The sequence below is a fragment of the Micrasema longulum genome, unplaced genomic scaffold (assembly GCF_059751315.1).
Source record: "Micrasema longulum isolate JH-2025_06_02 unplaced genomic scaffold, ASM5975131v1 h1tg000629l, whole genome shotgun sequence".
Classification (NCBI taxonomy): domain Eukaryota; kingdom Metazoa; phylum Arthropoda; class Insecta; order Trichoptera; family Brachycentridae; genus Micrasema; species Micrasema longulum.
In genome coordinates, this window is record NW_028277825.1 from 622,624 (window position 1) to 646,209 (window position 23,586).

At 30.8% G+C, this 23,586-nt stretch overlaps 1 protein-coding gene across 1 annotated transcript; it reads left to right on the forward strand.

Moving 5' to 3' along the window:
- Positions 1–9,745: 9,745 nt before the first annotated feature.
- LOC148280039 (putative serine protease K12H4.7) lies at positions 9,746–23,316 on the forward strand. The gene is made up of 7 exons (XM_088229010.1): positions 9,746–9,955; positions 13,179–13,363; positions 15,686–15,918; positions 17,308–17,446; positions 21,083–21,360; positions 21,875–22,010; positions 22,750–23,316. Exons 1-7 carry the CDS (start codon positions 9,746–9,748, stop codon positions 23,027–23,029), a joined length of 1,461 nt encoding a protein of 486 aa, XP_088085136.1. The 3' UTR covers positions 23,030–23,316.
- The last annotated feature ends 270 nt before the right edge of the window (positions 23,317–23,586 follow it).

Here is a 23,586-nt window from a genome sequence, read left to right on the forward strand (position 1 = left end):
CATACTAGGCAACGCCTGAAAACAATTTTCTAATTTTTAAGCTTCTTCGACCAGTTGGTTTTATTACAATATTTGAGTTTGTCCAAATGTTTGTAGACAAAAGACTGTGAAATCCAGTGTGTAAAGTGGCCACATAAACCAGCCAACGACAGGTCATAAGCCCTGTAAATGCCTAGACTTCCATATTCCCTTATTTAAGGTATTCTCGATCCCCGTTGTAATTTGTTAATCTTAATGACTCCCGAGGGGGTGAAATCCAGTCTTTTGTCTACAAACATTTGGACCAACTCAAATATTGTAATAATCGAGATACGCTTAATTTTTGTAGTATCAACACAATCCTCTATGCACCATCGGGTGTGGATAAGGGTATGATGGTGATGATATGCCTCAGCTACCAGTCGAGGGAATGATATATTTATTGCAACGTTAAACACATTCATTGATAATTTTTTCCTTATTTTCGATATACTTTATATTTTCCTTGCCGAGGCTTTATGTGAGAAAACGCGCTAACCACCAGACCACGTGGCGGACTTGGTGTAAATAATTGCCACACGCGCGTGCCGTTTCGCTATTGGTTATTAAATTTGTCGCTGCTATTTTTCATTCGGTCAATTTCTATAATAAATTTCCAGGTGTTTCATGATTTCCGCTCGCGTTTATGGGTTTTGGTACTCCATATTTCCAGTTGACCATGAAACCTGACAGATGGCTGACGCTCAACTCCCAGCAAAAACAAAAGCAGAGGACATTTTATGATGTTTTTTTGGAATGAAAGTCAAAGTTGAAGTTGTATTAAACGAATAATAAAACTGGTAAGAAAACTTGTTGGTTGTGATTTAGTCGTATATTGAGTCGTGTAATACATAAATTGGTGAAATATTTTATGCGAATGTAAATTTTTAGGACATGTACTAATTTTATTCAAATTTTTATTCAAATTCTGGGCGTGCATACAAAATACTACCTATGTAAAAAAAACGGGAAAAAATACTCTGTTATTATCATTAACTTTTAGTGTTTCTCTGTGTGTAGGTTCCATATAAGATACCAGAGACTTTTTGATGAAAATTTTCATGTTTAAAAAAAAATTTTGAACAAGTGTCAAAACTGCATTCAATTTTAATTAGTATGAATGTATTATTATTTTCTGTTTTTCTTTTTATATCCTATAAGTTTTTTTTCTCATATACTAAAAATATATATATTAAAAATTAATCTTTGGTACTAGGCTACGCCTTAGCACTCATTCTGTACGGTCATATTATAGTCAACCCTTACTTACCTAGTCACTTACCTTATTTGGTCCAAACGGGTTCTATCGTTCTATGGCTAGACATATAATTTGATTAATCCAGATCGTAGTAATTGATCCCTGGTACCTACTCAGTAGGGTGCGAAAGCTGGCTATTGGGCCCTTTCTCCAACTTTTGAATACGGGGTGAGGCATCAGTTGCTAGGAAAAGATAGTTCGGCTGTCCGAAGCACCAAGTGTTTCGGCCACTCGGAACCATAAATCAACCCCGTGTCGCGAAACAATAACTCGACCGCCTCTCAATTTGTAAAGTCAGTGCTTGTCAACCCGTGTAACTAACGATATTTTATTTCTTTAATTTCCTAGTGCTTGTACTGTATGTAATGTATGAACTGAACCAATAAATGATTTCGAAATACAACCAGACGTGTTATAAAACTATATAATTTCGAATAAACACGAGAAAAAAATTAAAAAATTTCGAAATAAAAAGAAAAACACAAAATAATAATACAGTAATACCAACTAAAATATAATGCTGCTTTTACTAGGGTTTAAAAAAATTATTTTATTTTACTTTGAATTTATTTACTGATATATTAGTTTTAATAGTTAAATTAGTTTTTTATTTTTACATAAAAGTCACAGATTTATTTTCACCCAAGTATATTCGGGAGTAATCTTTTCTGCAGGTAAAGTTTTTCCGTGTAAGTGTAAAGTGTGGGAATTTCCGCAGATAACAACCGCCCGAGTGCACTCGCTCGTGGTCCTCACAATCAAATTTTTATTTAATTTTTTTTATTTAATGCACAAAATACACAATTTTATGTCCCGACTTGTTAGGAAATACAATCAAATTTTTTTTTTTTTTTTTTTTATTTAATGCACAAAATACACAATTTTATGTCCCGACTTGTTAGGAAATTCCGCATTAAGTCGGGACTCTTCTAAATATAAATCATTTGACAAACAAGTTCATCAAAACTCCAAGATGTATTAGAAATATTATAATTTTCAAACATTATAAGTTTTAATCAGTGCACTCGTTTAATTTTTGATCCTCTGACATTTAATAATATTATGTATCATAATAACATGACGTTTTAACCATAATTATTAAGATAAATGAATAATATCATAAAATCACTTATTTAATTATTTGTCTTTTTTCCTAGAATCTGATGGGGGGTCATTTATATACTTGGTAGTTCAGCTTAATTCCGTATTTTGGGTACTAGTTTCTGAAAATTTATTTAGGCCTTGTAAATATATTATTTGTTTGTGAAAAAATACGCTATTATTTTGTTATTAAATATGACAGAATACTTGTTACATCGAGGGTTGCTTACATGTACAATGTACATATAAAGATATCAATAATTTTATCAATTTTTGAACCGTCTCGATAGTCAAAATCATTCATAATCCAAGGTATATAATATAAGATATTATTTTTAAGAGATTACTCGCTAAGCTTAAAGTGTGTTATGTTATTATGTGCATATTGTGTTAATCTGACTTTATCGTGACGGAATATACGTAATCCGTTTTAGAATTTTTGACAGTTGAAAAATAAAAATATTTTTAAAAAGTCGTATCTTAATTTTATTATTCTTCTGTACATTTATTTTGAATTGAATGTTAATTTTTTGTATTTTATGTGTGTATGTCCTTACAATATTACATAAATGTATTTGGATTGTGTCGGGATTTTTTTTTATTTCGGAAAAACACAAATTTACATTCATAAAGTTGATATAAAGATATAATTTCAATATTTTTAAATTTATAATTTACAGCAAAAGTTCCAAAGAATCACTTAGAGATGATTTAAAGAAATCAATAAAGTGACAGTCACATGTCAATATATTTATTTATAAAAATGATCAACGTACACAAAAAATATTTATGATTTTAAAAGAAACAGATATTTCCACAGGTTCAACACGAGAAATAAAGATAAGCTGGCCATGCCCACTATTAATAAATTACCTTTTGATATTTAGGCCTTGTCAACAAAGACATTTAAAGATGTTGTGAAGCACAGGCTGTTTAAAGGGGGTTATTAATGAAGCCGTAGAGTATTTGACAATACAGCTTGGCAGTATATTCGTAGTGCCTTATTTGGTAATTTGATGATTTGTATTATATTGTTCATTTTTATACATAAATTGTTGTTTGAATTTACTGATTGTTAAATTGGATTACATAGTTTTTAGAAATAAAAATATACAAATTTCAAATGCCATCTCTAAAATGTTCTTCATCTCTGTTGTAATATGATACTATGAACAGCTCCCCAGGAAGTTGAATCCAGACCTTGTCTACAGAAGTTTTGACAAATTAAAAATATTGTTCAAATTAATACTTAAAGCCCTCCACTTTTCTTTTCTTATCCTTTTCTTCTGTGTACCTACAAGAATTTTATTCATTTATAAACTTGTATATTTATATAAAAATGTTTAATTTTGTAAACTTTCCGAATAAAGATAAATAAAATAAATATGACCCAATGCTTGATACTTTATTGCGAAATAATTCATTTTGAGACCTTAAGCATGCTAGGGGAAAGCGCCAACCACTACAAAAGAGCAAAACTTATCTGCAGTCGATTTTTTTTTTCAGGATTTTTATCTGAGAGTAGTCATCGCATCGAGTCAAAAACACTCGTGCAGGATTCTAATTCTATTTCACGCACAAAACAATGTTCTTCATGCGTCGAAACATAGACATGTGCCGAAAGTGAACAGGAAAAGAAAGGCAATTGGTAATGTGTCGCGTGTTAGCAGAAATGTTAAGTCGTTTTATCAGTATAAAATGCAGTAAAATGGGGACATCAATCACTGTGAAGTCTACCTACCTACCTGAGAAGTTTGACAGTCATCCCCAAACTGTTAATTTTCCTGATCATAGTAGCTACTACGAAGGCGCTGATTACGGACATGCAACCATACAATGATTATTAGAGTAATCAAAAATATTGCTGTGTCCAAATATTTGTAAATTATCAAGAATGACTACAACGAGATGGATAACTTTTTTGAGATGTGAATATGAAAGTCTAGGCATTTACATATGTTACGATCTGTCAGTAATTGGTTCAGGTATCCACATCGTGACATTAACCACTCTGTTTATTAATAAAGGTTTCAGCTCTTACGTTTCACAAAAAACAATGTATGGAGTAATTAAAAAAAATATGGATAGGCAAAAAAGCTAATGTTACACAGCGTGTAAAGTGATCACTTAAGGCAGCCATATAATTACCTAGACTTCTATAATCTCCTTTCGAAAATGTGCTCTCTATATGTTGTCTATTATGACTTTTTAAATGTATTTACTTTTTCAAAAATGTTTAAGACAAACTCATTTCTTTACGATAATGCACTTTGAAAAAAGCAAAAAAATAAAAAATTGGACAGATATTCTCTATTTGTGTTTTCAATATGATTATGAGGAAAAATGACAATATCCGACAAAGGTCCACAATATAATTTTCCAAACTATATTATATTAAAGTAGTAGAGTTACATTAAATTTTAAATTAAAAAATTTAAATGTTTTAAAGAGTAACTGACAAAAAGGACTTTGCTCTTTTGTTTGTCCCACTGAGCGTGAAAAGTCTCGCCTTCAAGTAATTCAAAATATGCGCATTTTAAACCATTGTCAAATGGATAAAACAATAATATTCACCATGCGTTTCCTTTTTGTTTATAATCGAATTGTTTAAGTCTGCTTGTTTCTGAATAAACAACCCACCGCGATAAATAAAAGCTTATATCAATTCCATATGTGATACTTTGGGAAACTCTGTGGCAATACAAAGATAAGCAGAAGGCAATATATACCGTAACAATCGATTCTAAATGTTACATTTGGCAGATAATTCAAGTAAGTATTGTTTTCATTACATATTAAAAAAAACACAAATGTCTATTATGTTTGCATTAATAATTATGAATATGTTCTCAAAAATTATTTCTAATTTTATATGTGCACGTATTTGTTTATCGATTTGTTTTTATTTGTAAGCTTACATTAGTTTAAATAGCCTAACCAATATTTTTAATGTTATTTTATTGGTTGGTCGGAAGAAGTACAAAATACAAAGTACGAAAAAATAAATGTATGTAATATATGCATGTATATGCGTGTATAAAGTAAACAAATAAATCTCCACCTATAGAAATATTATTCTCTTAACTAAACACCAGCTCTATTCTCTTAACTAAAACTCAGTTTTACAGGAGAGAAGACATACTCACACCATCAGTAAACTAACGTTAATTTGCAAGAACAAACGCACAAATTAAAGTTTTCTCACTCGTGCCATCTAATTTTAAATATTTTTAAAAATAAAAATGGCATAATTATCATGGTGCCATTCTTGTTTCTTAAATTTGAAAAAAATGCGTTTTGCTTTTAATGCTACATAAACACTTTAAAGAAGAGAAATATGCCATAAAAATTGTGTTCATTGGAATATTCACAAACATTTCTGCATACTTAACTCAAAAACGACAATTTTGGACTTGTGCCATAATTATCGCTCCGGCGCGGAATGTAAATTCATTATTAGTGTAAACTTTTTAGTTTAAGTTTATTATATAGAATTTTAAATTGAAAGTCAGTCAGGTTAATAATAATGATTGTGTTCACGATTTATTAAAAAAATAATTGTCAGGAATGAATCCCGCATATTGCAAAATATTCATATAATTTGATAACGTTGTATTTAAAACAAATAAGTATAATTACGTATTGCTTAAAATTGAATAATCATGGTATGCTAACAAATAAGTGATAATTACATATTTATATTATAAGTTCCAAATATTCTATAATAAGGCGCTGTACTAAATTTGGTGGTATATATAGGTAATATGATATGTTTTCGTAAATAATTAACTCGTGTGTGACCTGAATAAAGTTTCAATATTTTTTTATTTAATTTATTTAATGTAATTTTTTTATGGAATTCCATTAAAATGATGTCATAACTAATATTTATTAATAAGTTGATAATTACAAACACTTAGTACACTTCCACTTATTTATTCGATCAACATCTTTGGACTGGTATTATATACATATATATATATATATGTTTATTTAGGGCACACAAACATATTCTTATGTGTGCTCTAATAATAACAATGTTCATTAGTTTTATTTATAAGTGGTTTATATTACTCGTATTTCGTAACCTTCTGTTTGAATTTTATTTTTTTTATTCTTCATAATTTTTTTCCCCATTTCATTATACAGTGTAAGGACGTTATGTACCTACACTTAAGATAATATTCAGTTTTACATAAATTATCCTGAAAATGTATTATATTTACCAGTCTGAAGATGCCCATTAGTGGGTGAAAGCGTTAATTGGTCGAATAAAAAGTGTGAGTGTGCCAAGTATTTTTAATTGGTAACTTATATGTAAATACAAGTTATTACAGCATCAAAAAGTTTCAATTTATTTAATTTTTAATCATGTTATTTCACACCGGTAGATAAAACAGGATTATTACACTTATTTAAACAATAGCATGCGTAAATCGGCCTTAAGTAAATGTTATTTATTATAATTCCCATTGCTTACTACGTTATTTGTATGTATTTGTTTATTTTTTGCGCTTTCTTTCTGTTCAGTGCCTATTTTATTTATTAGAATAGATATATGGTAAAAAAAGAAATTGAAAAAATCCGCGAAACTGCGAAATTGGCTGGTCAGCAGATAATGCGACCTTGTAGATTTTTCGTCAATCCGTTATCTTATTATCTAAGCAACTTTCAGAAAATGCAATCAAGAGAAGCTTTTGCTTTCATTTACTGAAAAATTATAAATTACAAGTCTTATTTATATTTCAGCTTGCGTACCTTTATTTTTGTTGCTAAATTTTGTCCCGATAATTTTACGGGTTTTGAACTTTAACCATATTGCATTATTTTTTTTATAGGCCTTGATTATAAACATGATTTGATGAAGTCAACTCTTATCAAAAAAATTGATGAAATATCGCTGTTCAGCAATTTCCGTATTCTGAGACAAAATCCAGTTGAAGAAAGTAAATCTAATCTCATATATTTGTAGATAATAATTTCAACGTGAGGACAGTAGAATGTGCTTTCCTCGCCTTGATTATTGTCTCATGATACGGGCATAAGTCTTCTTCATTGAATATATAAGCTTGGCGTATTAATAAAGTTATTCTTATGGTCAGTTGCACAGAAAAAAGCGGTAAAGTTAAGTTATAGAATTATTACATTTTCTCCAAGTCGCATAAAAAAAGATAGCTAAAGCAACCCGTTTTGGCGAAAATATAGGAACAATTATTTTTAACTTTTTTTTTTCAGTGCGACTGGTCTTTCGTAGGGTAAATTTGCTAAAATCGTACATGCGCTTGCGTCTGAAGCAATTTTATTTACAGCTATGTATAAGTATGTATTTTTTAAGTACTATGGTACGACTAAAGAATGAAATAGTGTTTTCTGAGAGAACGTTCAAATTAATCATTTTTTTACAATTGAATGCGTTCTTTACACCATGAATATTTAATTTGCGAGATTTTCATTATAATACTTTTTTGCATTTTTCTCATTCCGGACGACCTATAGGTATATGTTTTTAAATTTATTTATTTTTTGATTTAATGCATCAATATGTGTACATATTTAAAACCAGGAAATATTTATAAAACTAGCGAATTAGAAAATTAATACATCCTCTGAAGAGTCCTCTGGTTAATATACGTATATTACATGTAAATAATGTTTCTCGCTATGTTTTCTTACTTAAAATCCTTTTCTTCGGTAATTTTTCAGACTTGAGACAGTTGCTTTCAGTATTGTCATTTTGGTTAATTTTTATAGAGCAATTTTCATGAAAATCTAATCTGCTAATAACAGAATCAGCAGTGAAACTTGTTGAAAGACTAGTGTTTAAATTATTTACCAGAAAAAGTATTTTGTTTAATATGTTTTAATTTGTTGTTTTCCGAGTGCATTATTTGTGCTATACTGTTTGTATTTATATTTTTATTTTTATTTGTATTTGTATTGATATTTTCAGTCACTTAGCAGATTACCTGTCAATATTTACGTAACAATTTACTGAATAATTTGATCGATTTTTATTTAGTTTATTGCGTAGGAATTTCAGCGATAAAGAAATTCATAATTTACCCCCCTATCTGCCCCCTGGACTGCATTGGACTCCAATTTCAGTATCTAGATATTTTTTGTTTTATAGAAAATAACGTGATCAGCCTTACGATTTAGATTCCAGTTCAGGAATAATGATATATTGCAGTGTAAAATTGCATATAAATCCAATATTTTACGTCCACCCTGCTAGAAATCGAACTTCGGACCTCATGCATGGAAAGAGAACGCACCACTTCAACTAATAAAATGCAGATTGGTTTCCACTCGATTTCATTTTTCAGAATATTTACTTGATAGTTGCCAACGAGTCGAAAATAATCGTCTTTCAAACATTTATAGATAATTTATATTTCGATGCTTTTCAATTCCTTTTCAAAAAATATGTTTTTCGCCAATTTTAGAAGTATGATTATTAGACGTTATCTCACACGAAACATTACACACGCGTAATCAAATGATGTGTATTTATTTTTTATTAGATATTATAGGTACTATGTAAATACATTACGTACAAAAAGAAAATAAAAAAGGAGTGCTGTGTTGGTTTAAACAGAATATAGAAATTTACAATGTGAATTTTGGGTGCATCCAGAAAACGATGAAGACCAAGAAAGACATGATCCAACAAACACTTGAAGATAAATTGCGTGCGTGCATGAAAAGACGTATGAATGTAGAGAAAGCTATATCTACATAGGTCTGTGTTCAATAATAAAGTGGTGAGCCGTTCAATTAGTTTGTTTTTGTATACAATCTGATTTAGACTATCAAAATAAATTTTGTAAATAATCAGGCGTAACAGTAATTCTATAGTACTCGTATATTAAGTAATGGTGATTCATAAATTGTTAAGGCCTCTATAAAAAAAACTTTTCCGACCCCGCTGAGATAACGCAATTCATCGCATAATTTTTGGTGCAATTTTTGACGCTGGATAAGTACAGTATTTAGAGGCATTTGCAACTAGTCATTTAGATCAACATTTCTCAATAAAGATGAAAAATCACTTTAAACAATGTATTCAACATTATTTCCACAATTTTAGATGAAGAAATGTGGCAGAGAATTGAATAAAGAGTAAAGTGATATATGCATAGTGGGTAAAACGGAGCTTTTTACTCTAATATTTCATAATTTTTTGACTGGATCTAAAGCGTGAGATTAATTATATTGCCTTCACGCATCAAATAATCAAGATTCGCTGCAATAGGAGTACCGCTGCAGTACCTTATGCATCATTGGGTGCGAATAGGGAGATGATTATAAAAAATATCTGCCCTTGTTTGAATTATTGTGTTAATGAAATATTCTTTAATTTTCAGCATGCGTACCTTGGTTTTGCTGGTGCTACTCGGTGTCCTGGGTAGCCGGGCCCTCGCCTATACCGGGGAACCAATTAGGCTCTTCTCCAGGCAGTTGAGGGGTCCTCCCCCTCCTGTACGGTCCCGGGACTTGGACCCTTTGGCTCTCGCAATTAAGTACACGGTACAACCAGTAGACCACTACGGCTCTACTAATGAAACATATAAAATGGTAAAAAAATTATAGTTTATTTATTTATTCAACGACTAATGTATTTTATTCGGAAGGCCATAATATCGGGGTGCCTTAAATAAGCGTGTCTCGATAACTTTTATTTCAGAAGTAAATTTTCTTGTCGCTTTCTTCGATTATTCGGTTAAATTATAACGAGTTCACGCAAATAACAAAATTACGATACTTAAGTAAATTTGAGGAGGAAAGCAATCTTCAGGAGAAATACTTACAATTCCCTTTTGATTAGGGGTAGAGACCGTTGCAGGAGACTGCTCCAATAAATTTATTTATTTCTAATATGTAATTGTTATTTGAGTTGTAATTTTAATTTCTGCAAAATAATATTTGTGCTTCCACTTTCCATTATTTTGTATCCCAATTCAACACAGGGCATTTAGTTTTATCGAGTTTGGGATACGTTACTATTTTACGTTATATACCAGTGTTGTAATATTTAAATAATAAAATAAAAGCTCTTGTAAATTCTGGCCTTCATTTAAGTTCAAATAAATAAATATGTAAATTTAATTGTCCAATTGTTAAAAGTAATGAATATAAAGGATTTATTATTGATCCGAAATTTGGAATCTGCGGTACAAATATATTGCTCTTTAGAACGTATTTAACAGGAATATAACGCATAAATATGGCATCATTATTATAAAAATATGTTTAAAAATCTTAATAATAACTATATGAACAGTTCAAAATATGTTTTAAGTAAATTACAAAGTAAATATTCCAATATATAATCTCACTAAGAGATTAGTTTTTTTGTACAAAGGCAGTTTAAATTGTTAAAGTTTAAAGACAGGAGAATAACATTCACCTTATTATTGTCATTAAAAATATTTAACAATATTATTAAATGCCGTAACATGTTGATACTTATTTATATATGAATTCCTTTTAGAGACATTAAAATACAATTGCTGTTTAACCATAAAAAAATCTATTATTTACACAGTGCTCTTTTCTTAAATATTGCATATTTCAGAAAAGAGCACTGTGATTATTTGGGTTTTTAAAATATGTTTTTCATAGAAAATGTAAATTGCATTATTAGCACAATTTACCTGAACCGACTTTATTTTTTATTCTTCATTACTTAACCTTCATATTTAAGTTTTCCATTTTTTCTCTTTTACTAATTGACGTACTTTTTATATCAATTTGTGATTTTTTAAAATATCATTATACCCACATTCTTATTTACTAGTATTTTAAATTGGTTTTAAAACATATGTTTTTTAAAATAACTTGATAAGGGATTTAAAAAAAAGAATTAGATAATCAATTGATGATTTTATTTTTATTTATTTATTATCTATATACGCTTAGAAAGCGCTTACGCTCTTTAATGAAACGTACAAAATTAAAATTCAAGCGTTTTATGGGGTACTATAAAACAAGTTAATATGTAGGTTTTTTTTATATTTAAATATATTTGTATTTGCATTATATACGTTTCTTAATTATTTGTGTATCTTAAGATAAATCTAAATAAAATCCCTGTAGGCATTTGTTAATAAATAAATTGATATAAAAACAAAATACAGGTAGGTAAAAAGTATTAATCATAATTAATCTGCTTTAAGATGGATCAATACCAACTTAATTATTTTATTGAAAACCGCTAATAATCTATTGATATCTTATCTAAACAATTTAAACAAGGTTCTTATTTTATCAATTTCAATTGTTATAAATCAAATTGTTGGAGACGTAATTTTAAATTGATTCCCGATTAAAATACTTATTCGTTTAAATAATATTGAAGTTGTCAAATGGCGGCACTTTGTTTTTATGTAATAAGATTAGGATTAAGTTATAATATACTATTTAAAACATGTATTAAAATTATAATCCACTTCCTTTTCGCTTTAATAGCTGTGCATAGATAAATGTTTTTGAAAATTAAGAAAAAACATTACGAAGGGGAAGAAGATGTATTGACTCATTGATTGAGGTGAATCCAATCATCGCGTCGCCTCCACCCCATTTATTCTTTAACTCTTAAAAGACTGTGCTACAAAATTCCTTTACGTGCGGCGATGTAACATCTTATTATCTCAAGCAAAAGACAATATTATGAAGCTAAGACATTTGAAAAAAAAACATTGTGACATTACATAATTCCTTTTCCATATTTTAGAAATAAAACAAAATATAATTTAGTCCTATTATGGCAAAATAAATTTTAAAATCATAAATACGCCGGTCATATAACTAGCGTGCACTCTATTTTTTTTTTAATTTACTGCCAATAATTGACTGATTTCTTCTTTTGTTTTTGTCTCTTTCACACAAAGTTGCCACAGAACAGCGTATTTAGCTTCCTTGTTGTAAGTTCTATTCTCGTGCTTCTTTTTATACAGTAAAACAGACTAATGGTGGGATAGGCATCACTTTGATTCGTTTTATTATTCTTTGTATGGTACGAATAAATATTGTATGTATTAAAATCCAGTAAACTAAACGAACTTAACTTTCCAAAGTCGACGTGAAAATGTCCATTTGAAGATTTTAAAAAATACAACTTACGATTTAAGTAAATAAGAGAGATACTCGTATATCAAGTTTTGTATCCTACGTACACTCGTGTTACGCCACGGCCACACAAGACTTAAACGAATCACTGCAGAAGATAATGAAATTAATAGGATTTTTTTAAACACTCAAATGCACGTCTTTCGTGTGATATACCAGAAGAGGCTCGCTAAATACACTAATAGTCTGGCAAGCAACGAACGAAATGTTTTTTTCATATTTAGAAGTATTTACGTTCTTGCGATTTATCCAAATATTTAAATTTGAGGGGCCATTTTTAATGAGTTTTAAAATACTTGCCATCAGGACATGAGAATTAAGTTCTTTTAGTCCGCGACACTAGCACAACTGTGCATGCGAAAGGTCGCACGTAAGGTTTGTTGTAATTAAAAAAAAAAAATGATCAATGAAGATCGAACCTATCTCAGATCGATTCAATTCACAACAAATCAAATAAAAAAACGTTAATTGTAGTTTCTAAAAATATTAGTTCACTTGTTTAAATTTCAAAAAATATTTTCTTCGATAAAAACAGGTACAGGTTGTGTAATCATTTTTAACGAAGGCATTGTCGGACCCGTGCATGGTAGATGCAGTTTCCCGATCTGTCGCGTGTTGTACTGAAGCTATCTCAGTTGTTCAAAAATTCTCTTTTGTGTTTTTTTATTAGCGCTACATCACAAATGACCAGTACTTTAAGACTGACAACTCTCCAATATTCATTATGCTTGGTGGCGAATGGACGATTAACACAGGATTCGTGGCCGGAGGTCACATGTTCGAAATCGGCAAAGACGTTGGAGCATATTTGATGTACACTGAACATCGCTATTATGGAAAATCCCATCCCACAGTGTGAGTAAAATGTTATTGTTAATCGGTAAACTATTATTGGAAAGAATGTCAACTTTACATAATTCTATACTTTTCCGGTTTCCTAGAACGAGACGATGTTTAGTAAACTTGACTTGCTTTTTAATGATGCGCACGCTTACACACGCCTAAACACTTACTCTTATATATATACATATATGCACGCACACATTTAAAAATGAATCATAATTTCAAATGTCTGATTATTATTTAGAAACTTCCCTGATTTGTCTTCTAACCTTATCTTTCTTATCTTATTTAACCATTGTTGACTGTATAGTTCTAAAAAATAAATAAATAAACCTAACGTGCTCATTCTACAAAAAATAAAAATTAAATATTATCTAAAATACTTACAGTATGTCAGAATGTTTGTAGGCTGGATTTCGCTCCGTTGAGAGTTATTAAATTTGAATTTATTGGTACAGCGACGGAAAACACTGTTGAGAGAGGAACATCGAAGTTCATGTATTTACAAGGCTTATAACCCATCATTGCCTGGTTCGATTGGCCACTTTACACACTAAGGAATATTTACCATTCTGCCCACGTTTGAACATTATTCACAAAAATTACCATTTAGGGGATCCTAAAGCCCACCATCAACCTGCAGCTGTTAAAGAGTCCCGGGCACTGAGAACAAAGAATACAAACCGTATGCAGATTAAAGAAGGGGGAAGGGGATTCACGGAAAGAGGCCAACACGTCAACCCCACTCCTCAGGATTCCCTCAATGCCTCTGTTTTTAATTCACAATGAAAGTAGATACAAAATTTACAAACAATTTAGACAAATAAATGCATACAAAAATAATGGCTAAAGTAACACAGACATCAGTAAAGATATTTCTTTAAAATGCGTAAAAAACAAATGAGCATGAATTAAATATACTAAACTGTTAGAAAAAATGTAAAAACATGACTATGAAAACGAAAATTAAACATATTTTATATTTAGAAAGGAACACGATGGAGGAACGAGTATGTACAAATTGCAACAAACAGAATTAATAACACGGTTATTTACAAAGAGAGAACGTCCTTGAATAAAGAAGAACTCCCTGGGAGAACAGAGACAGAGGATCCGAAGACCCCCCCCTCCCCGTAAGGGGAGGATAAAACAGAAGAACATGTGCGTTTCGCTGGGAAGGAAGCACAGTCCTAACTGTATCAGCATCCTACAGGGACAGTTGCTTGTCTCACCATATTTAACCCACCTAGACGTGCGCGCATTTGAGGAGCTCCCAACGTGATACCCACGGCCGGACAAACCGTCGGAAGTGCACAAATTCGTACTGTTAGCCATCCAATCCACATTCCACGCTGGTCAAACCATTCGGCATCCTATCTCTGGCATCACCCAATAGTACACAGTGCCACAGGATGTGTTCGGCCGATTGAAGGTTATCTCCGCAAGCACAGCCCAAGACAGGGGCAAATCCAAGCTTATGAAGCTTTTCTGTAAACTTTCCATGTCCCGAAATCGTTTCTGTAGTATTATGGTTGAACATTGACAACTTACTATCCTGTATCTGATGGAAGGTAAAAAAGACTACTTCCATCTCCCTGTATGTGGCATGTCTCATCTACTCTGCAATTGGTTGTGAGTTACGCCTTGCAAAATATCACATAGTTTGCTAAATCTTTTCTCGGAAGGGGGCAGCTCCATACCAAAGTATTCCTCTCTGTCTCAAAATTTATCGAGATAACTCTTGTGACCACAGGAAGGGTTTAGTCCAATATGCCCTTGTTAGTGCCAGCAAATTAACTCTCTGTCCTCTAAAAAGCTCTAGTCTAGCCACTCTCACATCCAAACGACGCACTTATACCAGGGCCGCATACGTTTACCTGGACTACATTGGAACCACGATATAAGATCTTAGGCGACGCAAACAAAACAAATAAAAAATTAGCCTTTACCGAGGCGGTGTCAAGGTGAATACCAAGATCGATCACAAATGTCAACAGATGGAAGAGTTAAGGAAATGTGGATGTTTCAAATGGTGACTGTTACACAGTGTGTAAAGTGGCCGCTTAAACCAGCCAATGACAAATCATGAGCCCTGTAAATTCAAAAACGTTTTCCTTTTTTCCCCCAATAAATATGATCTAAAATTGCAGCATGTAGTGTCTGTAGAGCAAAAATATTTTTTCTTGTTTTGCTATAAAATGTTTTGTGTTTTAAGTGGAAAAAATAATTTAAATCATACATCTGTATCAACGTCAACCTCACAAAAACATCAAATTATCCTCTTCTTTATTCGTAAATAACGACTTTCTACCAATTTTATTTTACGATTTATAGAGATACTTCTACCAAAAACCTTAAATTTTTGAGGGTTGACCAAGCTCTCGCTGATGTTGTTGGGCTTATCAAGGAAATGAAGCAAGAAAAGAAATTTGAGAAGAGTAAAGTAATTGTATTTGGGGGTTCATACGCTGGAAATATGGCCACGTGGATCCGACTTTCGTATCCTGACGTTATCGACGGTGCAGTTGCCTCAAGTGGACCAGTGTTGGCTAAGGCTGATTTCTTTGGTAACGACTATGATTTTAAAACTATTAATTGATCTTATTTAAGTTTAATAAAAGCTTCTTCTGCGAAAGAATTTTTAGTAGTCTAGTTCATGAATTCATTGCTAGTGTAATAAAAAAAATGCAATCATCCAGTAAAAAGATGTTGCGAATTATAATAATTTTGTAATATTTTTATTAAACTTGTCCGGTAATTAATTACTGTTCATGAACTTCGCATGTTGTCTAAATACAAATATACTTTTTTTTTATATAAGCATTCTTACTCTGAGTCTCATTTATTTAGAAGCAGTATGTTTAATTTTGAATTAGTCAACTCAAATAGGTGCTTAGATTTTCAGTCACTGTTATCAATATGAATCGTCTTTTTTTGGTAATCTCGTGTAGATCGAATCCGACGTTTTGGCTACCGTTGCAGGCACCATCTTTAAGGTTTGAAAAAATATGTGTTTATACACTAGTAATTTGTACCGTGTCGCAGTCAGTACGTACATTCAGTGTCATTTTTGTCGTGTGTTGTGCCGAGAACCATGTTGAGTTTAATTTGAGCTCATCGTCTTTGTATATATCATTTGGGTGTTTGCATTTTAATTGCCTCTTATTACTGTAGTTTCTGGGTTTATGCAGTATCTGTTTCGAAAGCGAAAGTCATCTTTTCGGCAGCCGGAACGTCTGAACGAATCCAATCTACCTATTTTTGAATATTTTTTTAATTTCTTTTTGTAATTTATTTATTTGGAAGTTCAACAAGAATACATAAAATACATACAATTTTTAAGTAAGCATTACTAACATTCTTTTTATATATCCTCAATTATAGAACTGCACCATCTTGCATAAATTATATAAAATAAGTGTGTAAAATAAATTTAAGTAATAATAAATACTAAGTTTGGTGAAAGATAATTGAAATAAAATAATATTGAAAACCATATCATATTTTAGATACTAAAAAATATTTTAATGAAATTTTTACTTGGATATTTTAGACTGTCATTTACATGTTTAATGGTATTGTGAAAGCGATGAAACCGGTCATAGGATATTCCAAATTTGTGAATTAAAGTATCACTCGTCTTTTATTTCTATAATAAATTACAATGAACTTCCATCAAAGATTTTCACTTACAAACTTAAATATTTTAGTTAATCTTATGGCTACCACTGTTATTTATATGCAAGAAATCAGTTCATTGAAGCTGATTTTTAAAAAAATATTCAATATTTTTTATTAACTTATATTACGGTAAAACCTTATTTTTATATAAATTACGAATAAAAAATACTTAGCACGCTTTAATTAATTAAATAAATTAAATTTTTAAGCTTCAAATGTTCATTTCTAAACTGGAATAGTCAGATAATAATTTAACTTTTTTTGTAACTTTGCAGAGTATCTTGAAACCGTAAATGATGCAATGGGTTCTGAAGGCAGCGATGAATGCTTAGAGACTATTCGTGAAGGAATTTCAATGACACAGGAGTTGTTGCTTACGGAAGAAGGAGCCAAGAATGTATCAAAGCTTTTTGGGTAAGTACCTAAGCAAAAAAATAATTAATAATGTTTTGAGTATGTCCAAATGTTTGGAGACCGGTTGGATATCCTCCCTGGGGAGTTATTTAGATCAAAATTTGTTGCAATAGAGAGGGAAAACATTTCGAGAAAGGAATATGGAAGTTCAGGCATTTGCAGGGCTTATGACCTGTTATTGGCTGATTAAAGTAGCCGCTTTACACACTGTGTAAAAAAAAGTCAACAGATGGAAGAGTTGAAGAAATGTGGATGTTTAAACAATGGCGGAATGGTGAATGTTTCACAGCGCGTAAAGTGGCCACATGACATATCATAAGCATTGCAATACCTAGATTTCCATATTTAAAAAATATTTTTTTTTTTTCATAAATTTCATAAAAAGTACAAGTTTTTGTAAAACTCTAAACATAACTTCTTTTACATATCTAGTAAATGTTATCACGGTAACTCTCCAAAAAAAAACTATTGTGCTTGGAGAGTGATTCACACTGTTTTAGTTGTTTATTTATAAGAGTTTATATAATTTTAAATACGAGTACATGTAAAGAAAAATAAAAACATAGGATATATAAAAAAAAAACATAAAACAATAATACATTCATACTAATTAAAATTAATTGTTGTTTTTACACAAGTTTAAAAAATTTCTTTAGATTAATTTAAAATTTATTTATTGATATATTATTTTTAATAGTTTTAAGTTCATTGGAAGATTATTATAATTTTTTATACCTTTGAAGACAAAGCTATTTTGACCACGACGTGTATAGAATTTAGAAATTTTAATATTATGTTGGTGTCTGAGTGACTTATTCATTTCGAATTCTTTTCTTTTTTATATATTTGTATAATATAATTTATTTTATAAAGAGTGTCTACTGTATGACCCTTAAATATTTTATATAGACTGTTAGACTATTTATTTATTTTATTTAATTAAATCTGCAAGTACATAGAATGACGCAGGTTTAATAATTAATTCTAAAAAAACCAAACTCATGCACATACGATCACCGAACAATAAAATGTATACAACATCATTAATGATTATATCACATAACTATGCATGTATCTACAGTCACAGTGATATTGTGCAGTCCTGCATATGTAAAAAAATTGAGCAATATGTGTATTTAGGTTTAACAATAGATTGTAATTTTAAATGGGATATATACCTCTAAGAAAAATGTGTTAGCGATTAAGAGCAATAAGTAATAGAATGCACATATTAAAATATTACATCCCTGTTAATACTTGGCGAATTATTTATTTATCTCTCTCAGAATCAATTATACGATATGCTCTTACTTCCTGAAGGTTATCAAGCGAAACTAATATTAATTTTACACAAACTTTGCAAAATTCTATGATCTAATTGCTACTACATGAAGATGTATACCACCAGAGACACAATATTTCAAAACCATTAATGTATAAATCTGTAAATAAAATATCAGTTAGGGCAACTTCGGTACAACTTGGTAGCAGTCAGCATGCGTCGCACTCGGAGTATAAACACAAATCGGTACATGATAACACCACAAGGTTTACTAGTATGGAAGGGCTAGTTGTTCTTAGATATTGTAATAAATTTGGCAAAAGGACATTGATATTTATTTATTTATTTTGTTCATTAACGCCCAAAAGGCATTTACAAAAAATAAAATACATGTTAACATATTAAATAATACAAAATATATAGAAAAAATATGTGAAATTAGTTAGAAAGGATATAATAAAAAATTTACAGAGTAAAAAAAATAAAAATAATAATAACAAAGGGATGCAAGAAAAAGCAGTGAGCATATAAACAAAAATATAAAGATATAAGCTTATGAAATAAATTCTGTAAAGCAAACACAGTAAATAAAGTGTTACGGTAAGCAAGAAAGACAAATTTAAGTTAAATTAATAAACAAGCAAGCATATATTATCGCGAAAAAATAAGAAATAAAAATATGTGCGTAGTTGCCAATACTACAATGTAATTTGATATAATAGTAAAAAATAAAAAACAATATACAGTACACCGTATATAGATATACAGATATACAGTATACCTAAAATATGCAACATGTTACCGATCAGTTTTAAGAATATTGAGTTAAATACAGAAATGAGACGTATGCTCAAATTATGGCTAGTAGAAAAAAGTTTTTTGTTTGAACAATAGTTTTAATTTTTAATAATATTAAAAAAAAAAGGTATAATATGTAACGTTTTACAAATAAAATTATTATAAATGTAGGCTTAGTATGAAACAATCGAAGCAGTATATAAAAACCTGGTGACGTGATGTATGCTTACTTATGTATGCAGGACTTTCATTTTAAGAACGGAGTATAAATATTTTTTTAAAAAAGGTTTTTGGCGTAGTTATTGCTAAAAGCAATATCTTCCAGCGAACCAAAAAACAGAATGCGTAAAACAAGAGCTGGTAAATAATTTGGACTAAAACATCAAATGTTTATCAAAAGATACATACAAGTACATGAAAAAACCAAATAGCGTCTTTTCACGTTTTATTATTATTATTATTTATATTTTTAAATAAGTAAAAATTTGCAATGGTAACAACGGTATTGTCATTTTTTTCTCGGACGTCGGGTAAAGTTTCTACAAAGGTTTTTAATATGCTTATTTTGAATGACTTAAAAACGAGACGTTTCGCGCCTTGTGGGACAAACGGCACGTATGACGTTTTGGCGCCAAACTTGTACGCGATGTTTATTAGAAGCGCAGTCGGCGGTCCTAACGCGTGACGCCAAAATGACGTGATGCCGACTGCGAGCCGTTTTGTGTGCGCTCATTTTTAAACCCGAAAATTATAACTGAAAACTGGTTTTGAAAACCTTGCTAGTTATATCATTAAAATCTCAAAAATCCGCTCCAAATATACACGATATTTTTATCATTATTCTCGACTTGTGAGAATACCCTATTATTTAAAAATGAAAGCTGTTTTTTAGATAAGGCTTGCACATAATAACTTTAACAAAAGTACATTATGTTATGCATATTAACACTTTGTATCCCGGAGCCGTGTAAACACTCGATTAAATAACCACGCGTTGTGACTCGGTCCCGTGTTTTCGCGTGGTTTACCAGTTGTCTAAAAAAGTGCATTTTATTGACATCTAGTGACTTTTTTTAGTACTTTTTCGCTGCTGGTAACCACGTGAAAACACGGGACCGGGACACAACGCATGGTTATTTCAATCACGTGTTTACACGGCTCCGGGATACAAAGCACAAATAAAGGAGTGAGACCCTGTATATGTGCGAACATTGCAATGTGGCTCTCCATAAAGGCCAATGTTGGCAAAACTATTATACAAAAATGACTTGTTAAATTGTTTCAAATAAATATGAAAAGTTTCAATTGATTTAACCAAGTATTTTTAAAATTATTAGACACTTTTAAGAAACCCTTCACAAAGCATGAAATTTCACAAAAATGAGCCGGGCACATGGTAAATTCTATGTGTATTTCGCCGGTGCACAAACTGTGAAAAGATTGTGAAATCAGGTAATAAGTTTGGACGTTTGGAATAAAATATTTCCTTCTATACAATGTTTTTCCTCTCTGTTGCAAAAAAAATAATACTTTAATATTGATCTATTTTATTTTAGAATCTGCAATACAATTAACACTAAAAATGAATTGGATGTTCAGACATTCTTCTCTCTGACCACCGGAAGCTTCTCGGGATTGGTTCAGTACGCCCGACAGGGACAAATAGCAGCAGAATGCGCGGAGCTAGTTAATAAAGCAAACGGCCAGAATGGCTTGGAACGGCTTTCACGTTATATTAAAAAGCAGGCCGGTACATCGTGCTATGACACCGAATACGACGAATTGATGGAATACTATAAAAACATCTCTTATGAAGATGAAAATATTTACACCTGTAAGTTTAAAATGTTTTACATATTTTTGCTCTTTTCACTTTTATAGCAGAACTTGTTATAAAATTTTATTTTTATGTAAATATTAAGGCTGCAGTTTCATAAAAAGTAAGGAAATCATACAATTGAGTCATTTTAAAGAGCTATTTTTCGAAATTACGAAATAAAAAAATTACGTAAACAGACATTTTAGTTAAAAACAAACAATTTTATTTTTATAGAAATTTAAAGCAAACATAATTCTTGTAAAGATATTTTATTTTGTAAAAAAAAGTGCGAACGAATGTATTTTTGCTCGATTATTGTTACTCGAGGTATTAAAATTATTTCTTCTATAGAAAACAGCTGCATAAACTATCAACTCATGCTTTTAGTTGAAGGAGTCAGCGCAGAAGTGACATTACCCACAAAAAGTATTTTCAAGCGTACGCAATCGCAATCACACTTTGTCTTATGACTTAATAATTCTTAAATTTTTAATTATCTACGATTTTTTTGACTCAATTTCATTTTTAGCGCGTTTGTGGCTCTATCAGACATGCTCGGAATATGGATATTACCAAACCACAAACTCCAAGAACCAACCTTTCGGTGACACGCATCCACTTTCTTACTACTCGGAACATTTATGCCCAGATCTTTACGGAGAAAGGTATTTATTTGCTTGGACTATTGTTGTTGTTTATGTTGAGTTTATGTCCGCCTCATAGTCTTATAGTCGGGGCATTTGCCTACCTTGCCTGAGGTCTCGGGTTCGATTACCGGAATAGTTTACATGAAATGATTATGTTTTTACACTGGAATATTTCATGATCTCTTATCTTCGTAAGACTGACTATCTTATCTTTGTCTAAAAAAATGACGATGTAAATGTACCAATTCAATGCCCTATGCAACAGTAGGTAAGGAGGAATGATGAAGAAGTTTTTGTCAAAGTGGAAAAAATTGAGTTCATGTATTACAGAAAAAAACAAATCAACTTTTTGCTCATTTTGAGGAAAATTATATTTTTTCCAAGATCAACTTTACTTTTTTTTATTCAACTGATCCCAAGTGCTGTGAAATTAAACAGCACTTCGTATTACTAACATTAATTTATTAACTTAAGAGATGCATTTTTTTAAATGATATGTAGGATTTTTAAATTAAATAACCATGTAAGAAAATGGAGCAAGCTTTGGTACACCAGATAATAAACCTCGGACCTCTAATACAGGGTCCGCGACTAGTGTCGTTCATAGTTCACGTGACCACAACCCAATATATTTATGATATTTGACATTACAGGGCTTCTAGATCCAAGACATAGAAATATCGCATGAAAACTATAATTAAAGTTAAATTATGACCATGTTATTATATTGCTTTTAATAATTTATAACGTTTTTTAGCATCGACGCTGAATTCTTGAACTCTGGCATAGAGCAAACGAACAAAAGGTATGGTGGCCTTGAGCCAAATGCGACAAAGATTATCTCTGTCCACGGAACTATTGATCCCTGGCATAGACTTGGGATTGTGAAAAGCCTATCAAACGAAATGCCCGCAGAACTCATAATAGGAACTTCGCACTGCGTAGACCTCCAGGCCAGCTTAAGTTCTGACCTCCCACAGCTCAAAACAACGAGAATGAAAGTCAGAGTGGCTGTAATGAAGTGGCTAGCAAACTAAACTTATGATTTTGCTAGAAACTTTTCTTAATAAATTAATTACATATTAACATATATTTTTACAGATGAAAACTATTATGTATGTTGATGGTTCCTTTGAAATGTATTGTTGGTGTAAATTTGTTTTTTTGGCAGTAAATAAAAATATTTTAAATATTGTAAAATTTATTTCTTAGAGACGATAAAGCGTCACACTCGTCTATCAGGATATTCATTTCTAGTGTCTTTCACATTCATACATTTTATCTTAAATGCCCTTTGATTGTATCTGCTTTTAACATTGTCTGATTATGCCATCCGTATTTAAAATATTGTTAATTATATTAAATTGGTATTATTAAGATAAAAAATGTGTATTATTCATCATAACTATTCCCTTATCCATATTTGATGTTACATAAGGCACTCCATACCTCCTCTAAGAAATTCTCAATTTCAACTACTTCAAACAATTTAGTGGGCTAAATCCAGTACTTGCGTACAAATATTTGGGTGGTTCACACCAAAAATCTTTGGGTGGTTACCGGTCAGTACCGATCTCACCACGCCAAAAAGCTT

Bases quoted from the DNA above. Each gene is read 5' to 3' on its own strand.
- LOC148280039 (XM_088229010.1), top strand. From the start codon at position 9,746: ATGCGTACCTTGGTTTTGCTGGTGCTACTCGGTGTCCTGGGTAGCCGG. The intron at 15,919-17,307 runs GTAACGACTATG...GTAACTTTGCAG, and splicing joins GGCTAAGGCTGATTTCTTTG to AGTATCTTGAAACCGTAAAT. The intron at 22,011-22,749 runs GTATTTATTTGC...AACGTTTTTTAG, and splicing joins CCAGATCTTTACGGAGAAAG to CATCGACGCTGAATTCTTGA.